At 36.0% G+C, this 12,876-nt stretch overlaps 1 protein-coding gene across 7 annotated transcripts in view; it reads right to left on the minus strand.

Annotated features, from left to right (window-relative positions):
* Nucleotides 1–12,637, minus strand: part of LOC111493924 (histone-lysine N-methyltransferase ATXR7) — a 17,487-nt gene extending 4,850 nt beyond the window's left edge. For 3 of the 7 annotated variants that reach the window (XM_023143843.1, XM_023143842.1, XM_023143841.1), the window contains exons 1-16: nucleotides 12,522–12,637; nucleotides 11,379–11,603; nucleotides 8,415–9,024; nucleotides 8,194–8,310; nucleotides 6,113–6,436; nucleotides 5,659–6,000; nucleotides 4,706–4,975; nucleotides 3,787–4,281; nucleotides 3,251–3,656; nucleotides 3,039–3,167; nucleotides 2,472–2,890; nucleotides 2,239–2,361; nucleotides 2,048–2,128; nucleotides 1,658–1,711; nucleotides 1,432–1,583; nucleotides 1,149–1,192 (exon numbers count right to left, since the gene is read on the minus strand). In XM_023143843.1, coding sequence (XP_022999611.1) covers nucleotides 1,171–1,192; nucleotides 1,432–1,583; nucleotides 1,658–1,711; nucleotides 2,048–2,128; nucleotides 2,239–2,361; nucleotides 2,472–2,890; nucleotides 3,039–3,167; nucleotides 3,251–3,656; nucleotides 3,787–4,281; nucleotides 4,706–4,975; nucleotides 5,659–6,000; nucleotides 6,113–6,436; nucleotides 8,194–8,310; nucleotides 8,415–9,024; nucleotides 11,379–11,551 — 3,717 coding nt within the window. In that variant the 5' untranslated portion in view covers nucleotides 11,552–11,603; nucleotides 12,522–12,637 and the 3' untranslated portion in view covers nucleotides 1,149–1,170. Of the gene's footprint in view, nucleotides 1–1,148; nucleotides 1,193–1,431; nucleotides 1,584–1,657; nucleotides 1,712–2,047; nucleotides 2,149–2,238; nucleotides 2,362–2,471; nucleotides 2,891–3,038; nucleotides 3,168–3,250; nucleotides 3,657–3,786; nucleotides 4,282–4,705; nucleotides 4,976–5,658; nucleotides 6,001–6,112; nucleotides 6,437–8,193; nucleotides 8,311–8,414; nucleotides 9,025–11,244; nucleotides 11,307–11,378; nucleotides 11,604–12,521 lie in introns of those variants that run through there. The other 4 variants (XM_023143846.1, XM_023143845.1, XM_023143844.1 and 1 more) reach the window with 4 other exon arrangements.
* Between the last annotated feature and the right edge of the window lie 239 nt (nucleotides 12,638–12,876).

Consider the following 12,876-nt stretch of genomic DNA (forward strand, 5'->3'; position numbering starts at 1 on the left):
AAAAAAAAAAAAAAAAAAAAAAAAAAACAGCCGCATGAAAGAGAGAAATGCATATCTCTGTTAGATAGCCAACAACAAACACTTGTCAGAAAATAGAGTAACAACAAATCAGAGGCCAGATACAAGAGGCGCACCAGAAATTAAAGTTAAATGAAATAGAATCTCCCGAGAAAATAAGGAAAAAAGCCTCCGACACAAATTTCATAGACAAAAGATTAGTGGAGGGAAGAAAATATCTTGATGTTGGTTGGGAGTTACAACTACTGGACAGAGATATTGAACATTAAAAAAAAAAAAAAAAAAAAAAAAGTTTTTTTCATGAGAACATATTTTCATGTATAAATATGTGTTTAATATTTCTACGTTAAATGACCATGCTATTCTTCTTTTCAAATCACTCCAATATATAGTTTTAAAAATTTATTTGTGTACACCTCATTTCTTTTCATGGATAAATATTCATGTTCAATATTTCCATGTTAAATGACCATGCGATTCTTTTTTTCAAATTACTCCTACATATAGTTTTAATAATTTACTTGTGCACATCTCACTTCCCTAAGTTAATGTCACCATGTCAATTCTCACCCTCAAGCAATTGAGAAATTTATCTTGCACTCAGAAACGTCATCAGAAATATGCCATTATGTGGCCAGGTCATTCAAAAACCCTAGGAACAAAATTCCTTAGGACAAAAAACCAAAAACAAGAATTCAACATCCTTGTTTGCCAGTAATGAGGTAACAATTCAGTTCAGCAATCTAGCATGTATTACTCCTTTTTCCTACTTAATACAAAGGAAATTCAACAGGCATTCCTGCCATCTTGATGGACAATAATTAATTGCAAAATGTAAGACCTCAAATCTTGGAGGTGATAATGCCACATCCACTTTATAATATTTCATGGTAGCAGTAAGAAAGCATCAGGATTATAACCAAAACATGTAGCATCTTTATAATGGAGACATCTTAAATAAGAACATAAAAAAAGAGTAAAAACAAGACCCTAAAAACATATATCACACATTTCTTCAATATGAGAGGGAGAGATCATTAGACAAGAGTAGACAAATAGTGGAGTGCAAGTGAAAGAGTCATGTGACATAAAGTAAAAACACCCATATAAACCATAACCATGATGTATACCTGGAAAGTGCAACAAAATTTCCTAGTTTAGTGATCCTCGACACCTGAAAAGAAAGGGAAGAAAACATGATATAATAGAATTATTATAGATATGAGAAACTTAAAAGGATTCATTCAAGCCCAGAATAGAAGCTTCTAAAATGGTTGTCAAAACTCGAGGAAAGACAACTTCTGCATAGGTGATAATAGGAAAATTCACGGGCCATTTTATCTGGAAGCAACAAATTTACACAGATAGCAGTACATTAATTTAAAAAAAAAAAAAAACATATTGTTAAACCACCTCCTTGAACGGCAATTACAAGGAATTTTCTTCTCCTCCAAAGGAAATTTGTAATTGTACGTAATTTCTTCACCAGCAGATATATGTCGTTTTGCATAGATGAAAATTTTCTTCTGGCCTTCAACAGTAATAACTTTGGTGTAGCAATTAGGCTGCAAACAAGATCTACATGAGGTAGGAAAACAGCATTCTTGATAAAGGAAAATCACATTAGTTCCAAACTTACATCACAAGAATGGTTTATAAATCGTGCAACACCCCCACGCTTTGTAGCATCAACCTAACAAAATTTATTGAAAGAAAAATCACCATTCAAGATTTGCAGGAAAGCAGAAGGGCAGGGGCCAGATTACATAGAACAAAAAGAATATCACATTGAAAGAGAAATCATCAAACATCTACACTTACAAAACTCAATGTCACAGTATAGATCCTGTTCAAGTAAGGATGTCAACAACTATCTACACTGATTCCAAAAGTAGAATAGTGCTAGAAAAGCATAGAAACAGGATGCAAAAATTTTTTTTTTTTTTTTTTTTTGGTAATTATAGATTTTACTGCATAAATAAATTAGGAGAAAGGTGGGGGAAAGGTTGCAAATTTGTTATATACTGACCACATAACCATCATCAAGTCTAAAAAGATAACTGCTTCCAATTCCCATCTTCTCATACTGGCGTTCCCTTATATCCGATATCTGTCAAATCAATTCATTGACTTCATCATAATGACAAAGCATAAAGCCACTTCCAAATCAAGAAATAAAAAAATTCTCAGAATAACTGATTAAGAAGAAGAGATATTTACCCGAGGACGAATTAGTTCCCCAACGTATTCAATTACAAAATCCTCTGCTTCAATTGGCTCTAGGGCAACTAGACCCCAGTCATGAATCTTACTACGTTGAAAGCGTAGACGTTTTTTTCTTGCCTAAATTTATGAGAACGTATCAATAAGCTAGACCCATGCTTCAAGTTTGAATATGTTATAATATTTAAAGGGGGAATGAAGTACTCCATGGCAAACAAACTCTTTGATACCTTTAATTGAGATGCTTTTAAAAGATCGGCACCATCTGCAGCAGCAAGAAGATTCCGCACCTTCACCCTATTTGTTCGTGCAGAAAGGCCTTTGCCATTTAACAAATGAGATGTAGTGACATCAGGTCCTAATAGCTCAGAATTGAAATATTGAATACCCCTATTACGAGCTCTCTCAGCAGGACTTGCTTTTAGTGTCCATCTACGCCATTCCCATCCATTAATTGATGAACGAGCACAACCATTAGATCTAATACAGAGGTTTAACTTCCTAGATTTATCAGACTTTTCCTTTTGAGCTACAACCTTCTTACTTGCTGCTTGCTTGCTAACATCACCTGCTATTGCCGAGACCTTATTACGAGAAAATGATAACTCGTCAACCTTCTGTTTCCTCTTCAACTTTGACACATTCACAGCTGCAAACAAAACAAACAAGTAAAAGAACTTGAGAGAAAAAAAAAAAAGAATCAAAGAAGATAATAACAATGAAACAGATACTAAGAAACAAATATGAAAGTAGAAAAATAATATCAATAAAAACAAAGTGTTAAGAGAGACCCTTACAAAGCCTTTCCCGGGCACTAACTCCATGATCACATTTATTCATAACCTTATCAACATTTTTGTGCACCAAAGGCGAACCTATCATTCTCCCTTTCCCATGTTTCATGGAATCCTTGTTGACATTATCATCTAAGTAGAGGACAAGTGAGCAATCATGCAAGTGGAATCATCAAAAACATTTGCAAGGTAAAATCTTAACAGAAATGGTATACCTTTAACTATAGGTGAAATTTTTAATTTTTTGGTGCCACATATGGTTTTCCCAGAAGAATGGCTACTGGATAACGTAACTTCTGCAGAAGTCCGTTTGCAGGTGGTATTGCGAGACAAGTCCTTCTGCCTTTTACTTTTTGCAATGTTTTTCAGTGACAAAGAAGCAATCTCAGTGTCTGTAGTCTCACACAAATCAGCAGAAACTTTTTCTTTCTTAGAATTTTCAGAAGGCTGATTTCGTACAACAGAGCTACCCTCAGTAGCATAATCTGAAGATCCTAACTTCTTCTTTGATGATTTCTTCCGGTAATAAGTATAATTACCAGCTGCAAGAGAAGATTCCAAGAAGCGTTTTGATCCTTCCCTTAATTTGTCTGGTACTTGAGAAGCTTCACACGCTCCTTCCTAATGTAAATAAGAGGAATTTCAAAAATGTCAGCAGAACACCCAAAGAAACTAACTAGACATGCAAATGTAGACGCAGCTCTCTTTTGAGAGATATTGATGCAAGAACAAAAATCAAGTCAAACCATACCACAATTCCATTAGGATTGCAATGTTTCTTCGATGCAATCCATGATGTAATAAACTGGCGAAGAAGATCATCTTTGTATGATGATGTCCATTCCTTAAGAACAACATCGTGCAGTTTCTGTCTGCATATTGCAAGCATAATGTACCCCTCAATCTTAGGAGAACACTTATTTGAGCTTGAAGGACGAAATTTACAAGCAAGAGATGGAATGAGAAAGGTAGAATTTTCCTCGAGACCAGGAGCTGGTAATTCATTGAAATCTTCACTAAAAGCACAACCTTCATTTGTACAGATTTCTTTGAACACTATATTTAATGAATTAGCAGCAGAATTTAGAGCTGCATCTTTGGACGGATTGTCCTCTTCCAACAGAGATAGTTTAAGTTCACATGAATTTCTATCTCCACGTTTATCATTTGAATCATAATGCAGTTCACCAAAGGAGTCCGAGTTATTGTTAATACTAGAGCATTGAACAGGCATATCAAGAGCAGCCTGAAATAATAAGAGAAATCTATTTAGATATACAAGATGGAAAAGATTAAAAGATGGTCATTTTCATCTCTACTCATAAGAATTCTCTTTAATTTCATTGACATAGAGTTCTAAAATCAAGGAAAGGTAGGGTATCTCCTCTAACGAAGGTCTTAGGAGTAAAATAAGACCCCACCCCTATAGGCATGAATATTATCTAGAGAGAAATTACAAAAAAAAAAACTTCAAATCAAAAAAATTCTGAAGTGAAAGATGAACAAACAAAATCCCCCAAATTGTGTTAGGTTTTTTTTTTTTAACGAGAAAACCAAACCTTTCATTGAGAAGTTAAAAATTACCACGTACAAAAAAAAAATGCCCCCACCAAAAAGAGCCAAACTAAAACATGTCTTATTATGTGTTTGGGTTAAAGCGTCAAATGTACCTTATTTAATTTGACATCTGTTGAGGAGTTACATGAGCTCATCACTTCTTCCACAAGAATATCCCGAACATAGTCAAACAAAGATACCTTTGCAGAAGCATGAAGCTCCTTTTCGAGGCATTCCACCATCCATTTCAAGTTTTCCTTTGGCCTATCACAACCAGAATGAGATGTTGGCCTAGAAGGAATTGACAGAGATATTGCAGGTGAGTGCACACAGATTTCTGTTGGTGCTCTCTTAAACTCCGAGACTGATAGGCAATTGACACCCTGAAAAGAAGATTTCCAAGATAAAGTCTTCAAAATAAATAATACGTTATAATAATATATATCTATTTGTAGAATAAAATTTCTTTCTTTATAAAACATACTCTCTCACTACATAACATGGCCACTCATCATAGTAGTATTGGCTTCAGAAAAAACTATTCAGGAAATGAACTTCAATGTTTTTACGAACTCCTTGAAGCTTGATTCAAGGCTAATTACATTAAACTTTAACAGAATACCACGGGACTTGAAATAAAAATTAGTGCACCAAAACCATCAACCAAGGAGGACCATGAGAGCCTCATTTATCAGCCAAAAAATTTCCAAATTATATTTAGGATGCCTTTTGATAATCTATAGTGGATAAGAAATATTCCATTTCTATGTCCAAAAAGAAATGGTCCTCTGTATAGTAAGGAGATTTCAGAAAAAAACTAGCCAATCAGAATTGATCGGATAAAGGTTCTACAACAAGAAAATGATAAGAACAAAAAAAGTAGTTTCCATGATGGTTGTACGTTCCCAAGAAATGACAGTTATTTAGAAACTGTATGGGTATTGGTCATAACAATATAACTCATATCCACCAGGACTAGACTTCATCCCAGGAACTCCCTGGTGTCAAATATATTCATCATATGCAACCAGAATAGCAGAAAAGTATGCAACGTGTGGAGACTTACAGCTTCAGCAGGTATTTTTTCAATCTTCTTGGCACGATCACTATGCCCACTAGAAGCTAAATTATAGTGAGGACGATAAGACCAAAGTCTTTTGCTACGCCATGCAGATGAATACTCTGCCACCATATCATAAGAAACAGCATTCCAAACTACCTGTAAGGAGTAATCAAAAAGCATTCGGCAAATAACTGCATGCACCTCTCTAAAATTATCAACACCGCCGGTCATTTTAAGAGACTGAACAGGAACAGCATCAGTAGAAACTTTCTCAGGAACACTAAAGAAGCCTTGTGCTTCTGGCATAGAATCAGCAGGAAGATCCCCTCCTCTAGTAACTTCTGACTGCCAAAATAAAAGATAATTACCTATAAAGAAAAATAGGAATACAAAAATATACTTCTCTTTGTTTTTTTTTTTTTTAGTTTTTTTTTTTTTTTTAATTACTATTCATTACCATTCTGCTGTCCAGAGAGCAAGCCTTCATAGTTTGGTTGTTTTGTTCAACCTTTATTTGTCTTTCAGATTTCTTCATGGTGATATAATCTGCAATGATGTTGCCAACAATCTCATCAAACACCACTTTGCGAGCTGCTTTCATTATTCCAGAATGCAGTTGGGATGAAACTTCTTCAGAAGTTTCAGATATAAATTTCAATAAAGGGCTACTCTCATTGGCTTTGAGATCAGATGAGAAGTGAGGGGGAGGTATCTCAGCTTTCCATGCATTCACCGCAGAAAATAATGTGAAGGGTCTAAATTTGCTTTCAATATGGTATATCTACATCATAAAAGATCAATGATCTACAATAAGAACAAGATTAACCAAATGCTGGACAATTGATCACACTCAGTAATACACTTCAAACAAAGGCAGACAACAAGATTGATCAAATAACCGAACAACTCGTTATATTTAAATATGCATTCAAACAACTGGTTATATTCAAACATGTTTAAGTAGCTACATTTAAAATATGTATCTTATTTTCTTATAGTTTATTTGCAATGGCTTCTTTTTTAGAATAATAAGTTGGTTTTCCCTCTAAAAGCACAGGCTGCTGGATACTGTTTTCACAAGCCACACAATTTTAGTTCTTGAAAACCAATTTTGCAGACAGAAGCAAAACACAGTTTAGTTAGCTCTCTTGACCAAGTTACTTAGCTCAAATACGGAATTCATACAAACAATTAAACACTTAGAACTATCTCATGAGCATAGAAACAGATAAACGCTGTCACTTTTTTTCCGACATCAGAAAATCCTAAGCTTTGGAACAACAGAAAACGCTGGTTATTATCAACAAATGCAAGTTTCATGAGTGTTTTGTCTGTCAAAAGATATAACATTGTACAGTTCCTTTGTAGCCATAACTTCAGAGGAAGGCAAAAATGATTATACTAATGTTAAATCCAGTCGAAGTGTATTATGGATACTGTATTTTTTGATAGGGAACAAAAGGAAAATATTCCAAAAGAGAACAAGAATAGTCTAAGGGCTGGGGGTAGAGGTCAACCCCAAAAATAGAGAACTACACTAAAAGAGCCTTCCAATCACTAATAATCATCAAGAGGATGTAGTTACAAAAGAACTTGTAGTGAAGGATAATGTAGTAAAGGGTAATCCTTGGAGTATTTAGATTGGAAGGAACCAAAGAGTACAAAAAGGAAAAAGTTATAGATCGGTTCAATAAGTTGCATTTCACATAAGGGGGAAAAATTAAAATAATAACCTCTTTGGATCTCTTACAGGTCATTTTCCTAATTACTCTATAGATGTAATTAACTTTAGTTGGGAGCCCTTTTTGCCAGGTTGTTGGTTTTACTGGAATTGTGTTTTTTAAACCTTTCATTAAATGGTGTAGAAGCTGTTGGAGGTTCTCTTTCTTTTCTCTCACAAAAAGTCTTGAAATCATTTAACTTGATTAGTGCTTCACTCCATTTATCAATGGAATTTTTTTTGCAATCAAACTGTTGGCGTGGAGTCCACGACTAAAGAGAAACAATAGGATTTGTAATACTAAAAGTAAAACATTGGGAAGATATGACAGATTTGGCTTGGTTCCAATGTCAGTTATAATGTTCCCCAAACAAAGCTTTCTACAATTATACCAATTCTATAATTAGTTCTAATATGTTAGGTTTTCATTTTTATTGTATCTTGGGGGAGGGGGGTTGGTTAAAAAACATGATCAGCAAATCCAATGAAATTATCGAAAATGGGTATCAAACTGAAGTCTAGCATTGTACATCACCTTACACAATTCATTAGATATATAGGCTACCAACGCCCAAAGGAAATTGGAGATGTGCATGGATTTTTAGCATTGTACTATTTTTTTCCTTTCTGAATTTTTTAATATAATTAGACTATAGACTCTAATCAGAGATGTAAAAAGATTTGCACTGTAGCCAAAATATGAGAAGAGATCCCTTTCAAAAGTGGATGGATGATGGCATCAAAATCTACGACAAACATTTCAAAGATTTATGCAAAGTCGCTAAGCACAAGGGGCACCATTTCGATCTCCAGCTTACCATAACTGAGTCCTTCAAGTATCCATGCTGATGCCAAGAATATAATTGTAGAAGCGAATAGGGCCCATGTTTCCTCCCTGTATGATCCTCAATCAACCAACATGATCTTTCAACTGACTGGAAAAAATTAAAAAGTTGAGAGAAGAGGTACAATAGTTTTTTAGTACTTCTGAAAGCAAAGGTATATAACTTTTTGTAGTCAACATGCAAGGATAGCCTACCGATGAAAGATTTGAAGTACTAAAGCAAAAAACTTCAGAATTTGAAGCCTGTTTACAGCCACCATTTTCATATCCAAGACTTGGAGGGCCAGATTGTAACTCATGACACAGAGTCTGTGGATTCGCATACTCCACCAAGCCCTCTTGCCTATGCATAGCCAAATCATTTTTACAAGGAACAGAATGAGCCCCATTAGTACCCATGTTGGAGTTGTCCACACTCAAATAAGCAAAACCAGTTGCAACATGATCAGGAAACTGCTTAAAGTACTTGAGTGGCACAGGATTGGTCAAAGCTCCATTTAAAACAGGATATACAAGAAGCTCATCTGGCAAGAAACCAGTAGATAAACCTTCATGAAGTTGTTCTTGAATATAAGGGCCACACATTTGTCCTTGTTCATTTACATACATCCAACCACTTACACAAGTAGCCAAAGAATACCCAGAGAAACCCTTATCTTGGAATGAGGAGCCATCTGAACTGCAACATTCTGGAAGATCAGGGCTAGTGCCGTTTAACTGACAGCTCATATCTACTGATGAATATGAACCATTTTTTTCATCAATATCAATGCAACATGAAGATATGCAAGCAATATCCCTGCACCTGAGTTTTTGTTAAAACAAAGGAGTGAGAAAATGAGAAAATGTTGGAAATGTGTAAGAAATGAGGATTGAAAAATATTCTACAAGAAGATACAAAGCATAATATTGTCACACGTGCTGATTGTTGAGATAGCATGCCTAACATGCAGATCTGTCAAAGCCAAAGCACCTTACTCTGGGAGCTAGAGACAACAGGGAACCACCCCAGCACTGTGCCACATTGAAGAGTGCAAAAGTTTATTCTCTATGTTGGTTATTCCATTAATTGTCTGTGGTTATAATACCATTGTTTTCTAACAGTCATCTCCAAATAGTTTATGGAGCCATCTATCTTATTACTACACCATTGGGCATACCCTCACATGCAAAGTTTACTTGGAAACATGTTTATGATTCAAAATATTGTTGGTATATTGATTAAAGAGACAGAACAGTGATGATTTCAAAGTTTTACGAGGGCATTGTTACTGGACAAATTCAGTACAAGTCACCATCTCCATTCAAACTCTAACCATTTCAACTGCCGCCCCCAGTCATTTTTATGAAATTAGTTTAACTAGTTTTAGTTGGAAATTGGTTTGTTTATGAAGTTATTAGTTCAGAAGAATTTCTTTTAATACTTTGTTGGTTTCAAAATCACTAAGCCACCTGCACAAATAGAGAAGAATAATCCCTCGTAGCTAGGCACTACAAAAATACGGATACTTTGTTAAGGGAATATAGTTTCATTTTGTAAACCTTGGAGCTTAAATGCTATGCTGCATTAATAATCATAGTAATGAACACCATCTCCGATTGAAACCCGCAATTCCCTCCTAGAACTTCTCATCCTAACAGTTCAATATTGCTCAACATATAGCAGATGTCCTGCCTCAAACTTCATTGTATAGCTCCAGCTAGAGTTACTATAGGTAGGCAGATTCGTCCAAAAAAAATGTTCAACATAGGCTCCAAAAAAGTCGCTACAGCATATATATATTCCCAAAGATACGAGGGCTTCTTGTATTTGTCTTAGAAAGTTCCACATTATTTTTCTCCAGCCAAACCACTCACACACAGAAACTCTTACAGGGTTAAATAAAAATAAACAAATAAAAAGACTTCATCTTTCCTTTCAAAGGTAGATCCAGAAAGTAGAGACATCGAGCTGTTTTTTACCAATAGCAAAGTCCAGCCGAATGAGAAAATTTTGAAAAGCCCCAAAAAAATCTCAAAATGAGCATTAAAGAAATAAATGCCTAGCAATCTTCATCTACTTTGTGCAGAGGAGCGTGAAGATTCCTTCCTTGTATTTTCACCACTTGTACTTCTACCTCAAGTAAGTCCACAAGAAAAGTTTTTGAGAAGGGCTTATGTAAAAAGGGTTCCAAAGGGCATTGATTAACTTGTCAAGAAAGGAATAAGTGGCGGAATGTCTTTGAAAAGATCTGATCTAAAAATAATTTTTTTTAAAAGGAAGTTGTAGGTGAAAGAACTAAGGTTAATTTTCCATCTTTACCATCCTTCCATGTTTTCTATTCCTCAATCTCCTTTTAAATTTCCATGAAAGTTGAAATTCCAGACCATACTATATCCCCCTCCCCTCCCCTCCCCTCACAAACATCTACTCCCAAAAGCACAATGTACCTTCTGCCTTCACGGACACAGCTTACTTACCCACCCAATTTATAGTCAACTTGATAACCTTGAGGGAGAAAAGTGGTAGACCAAATCAAGAAAATAAAGATTTTAGGAGGAGAATAGAAGAAGACAGACTCCATTTATGGTTGCACTGCTTTGGGAGACTAGAACCTGATATCATGATACTTCTTCACATAGGATACTTTGACTGGAAGTCTCTTCAACGACACTTGGTGGACCTTCAAAGTTTACTACTTTTTTTTTGTTGAGAAACCAATCTTTCATCAAAAGATGAAGTACACTCAGTAAGATCTGGGGAAGGAGAATATGATCCTTATTTTCTTACCCAGGCTTATTGATGATTCAGATTACTTTCCCATGCCCCTTCTATATTTTTCGTTTATTGAAATTACAGACTCCTTATCCCAACCCCACAACAACAAAGGGGAAAGAAGATGAAGTAGAAATAGAGCAAGGTTGGAAATTAAATTTCCAACCCAAATAGATCGTGTCCTGAAGATCATCCAACCCAATCCTGTAAAAAATCTGTTTACCCAAAGAAAGCTACACCATATATGAAAATCCGTGATAGGGACCTAACCTTGCACTTGCAGGTATGTTCAAGACTCCACAAAAATTTATCGTGCCTTCACATGCCTTGAGCTATACATAAACATAAACGTGTGTCTACATAAATGTTGAAGAGAAAGGGATGAGATAAAATTTATAGATTACCTGCAGAATGAGCGTCCATCTCTGCTAAGCTGTGAAGATACGGGGAAACAATCATATTTACACTCACAGCTTAATGTATCAGGATCTAGATGTTGAATCTCTGTCACTTTAAGCCTTTCTCGTGAAAATAAGGAATTATCATACTCATGGAGAAGTCCTGTGGAGGAAACCATGTCCAAAGAATATACAGGGTAGAAACCTGAATTTGACTAAAAATGAAAAAGCCTGCAATGGAAATAAAATAGAAATAATGCATCATTAGATAAAGGAAAACAAACTTGTGATACAAAACATGTGGATGAAGTTCATACAATGAAGAAGCCAAGATAGGAAGTAAGATGAATACAAGGGAGTAATTTCTCGCATGAAGGCTTAAAATACAAAGCAGCTTTTACGCTTCCCAGAACAAGTAGAAAGCATGCGACATGATAGGGGTTGGAAAGCCAATATACCCTCAAACGCCATCCTCACTCCCAGAATTTATATTTAGAACTCAAAGAACATAGCTGAAAACTTATAGAACAGATCCTATTCAAGTAAGGGTGTTCACCCCCTAGTCCATTACTTATCTCCAGAACAGACCTCAGAATCCAAAATGTATTTTCTATATTGGATTCGTATGTATGGTAAAGATATTTGAAATCAAAGATAGCAACTTAAAAACAACTTGACCAAGTTCAACTTCACCAAAAGACGATGGTAAGGCTTCTCAACACAGTTTGAAGCGCGTATAATCTATGCAATGGGAGAGCATTTGGGGCAGAGGGGGACGAACAGGTTTATTAGGATTATCCACCAATCCGCCACCTGATGTTAATTAGGGAAGCATTCCCGCGGATTCTCGTGCCATCCCAAAAGCACCTTCTCAGTACAGAATGCCACAGACACTACCTGAAGTCCATCCCGCAAAACACAGGCATCAAACGCCCTAATGTGAGCTGCTCAAGCGACTAAAATCTATAGGGAGTTTTTCTATGATTCCAAGATGAGCGTAAAGATTCAATCGTTTTAGCCACGAACAAGAAAAGAAGCCGCATCAGGCGGAGATCTGTCTTAATCTTCAAGAATTCGTCGAAACCAGCAGCGACTAACTACTACTACTCTCAAAAGAATGATGGAATCGAGGTTGAGGTAGAGGAATACCTGTGGGTGGACGACGAGCATGGAGCCTAGGGCAGAGGCTAGAAGTCGATTCTTCCCCGTCTCTCTATCGACCAATGGATCCTCCACAACCCAAACCAACGCGATAATATTTATGGCTGCTGACCTGCGTTTGTAGCTTTCCGCTTTCTTGACGCGATTTTATTTGTGCTTCGGTTCCATTTTGGACCGATCTGCCCGAACCGTTCGGCTCTGTCGCGTGTGTTTTTTTAGGTCGGACCGAACCGAACCGAATCGATCGAACCCCGGAGCGTTCAAATAACCTGTTAACCCAACCAACTTAGACTATCCAACACAAACCATAAAAATTGATTGGGTTAAATTTTCATTTTGTAAT

This window comes from Cucurbita maxima, unplaced genomic scaffold (assembly GCF_002738345.1).
Source record: "Cucurbita maxima cultivar Rimu unplaced genomic scaffold, Cmax_1.0 Cma_Scf00019, whole genome shotgun sequence".
NCBI classification, from domain to species: Eukaryota; Viridiplantae; Streptophyta; class Magnoliopsida; order Cucurbitales; family Cucurbitaceae; genus Cucurbita; species Cucurbita maxima.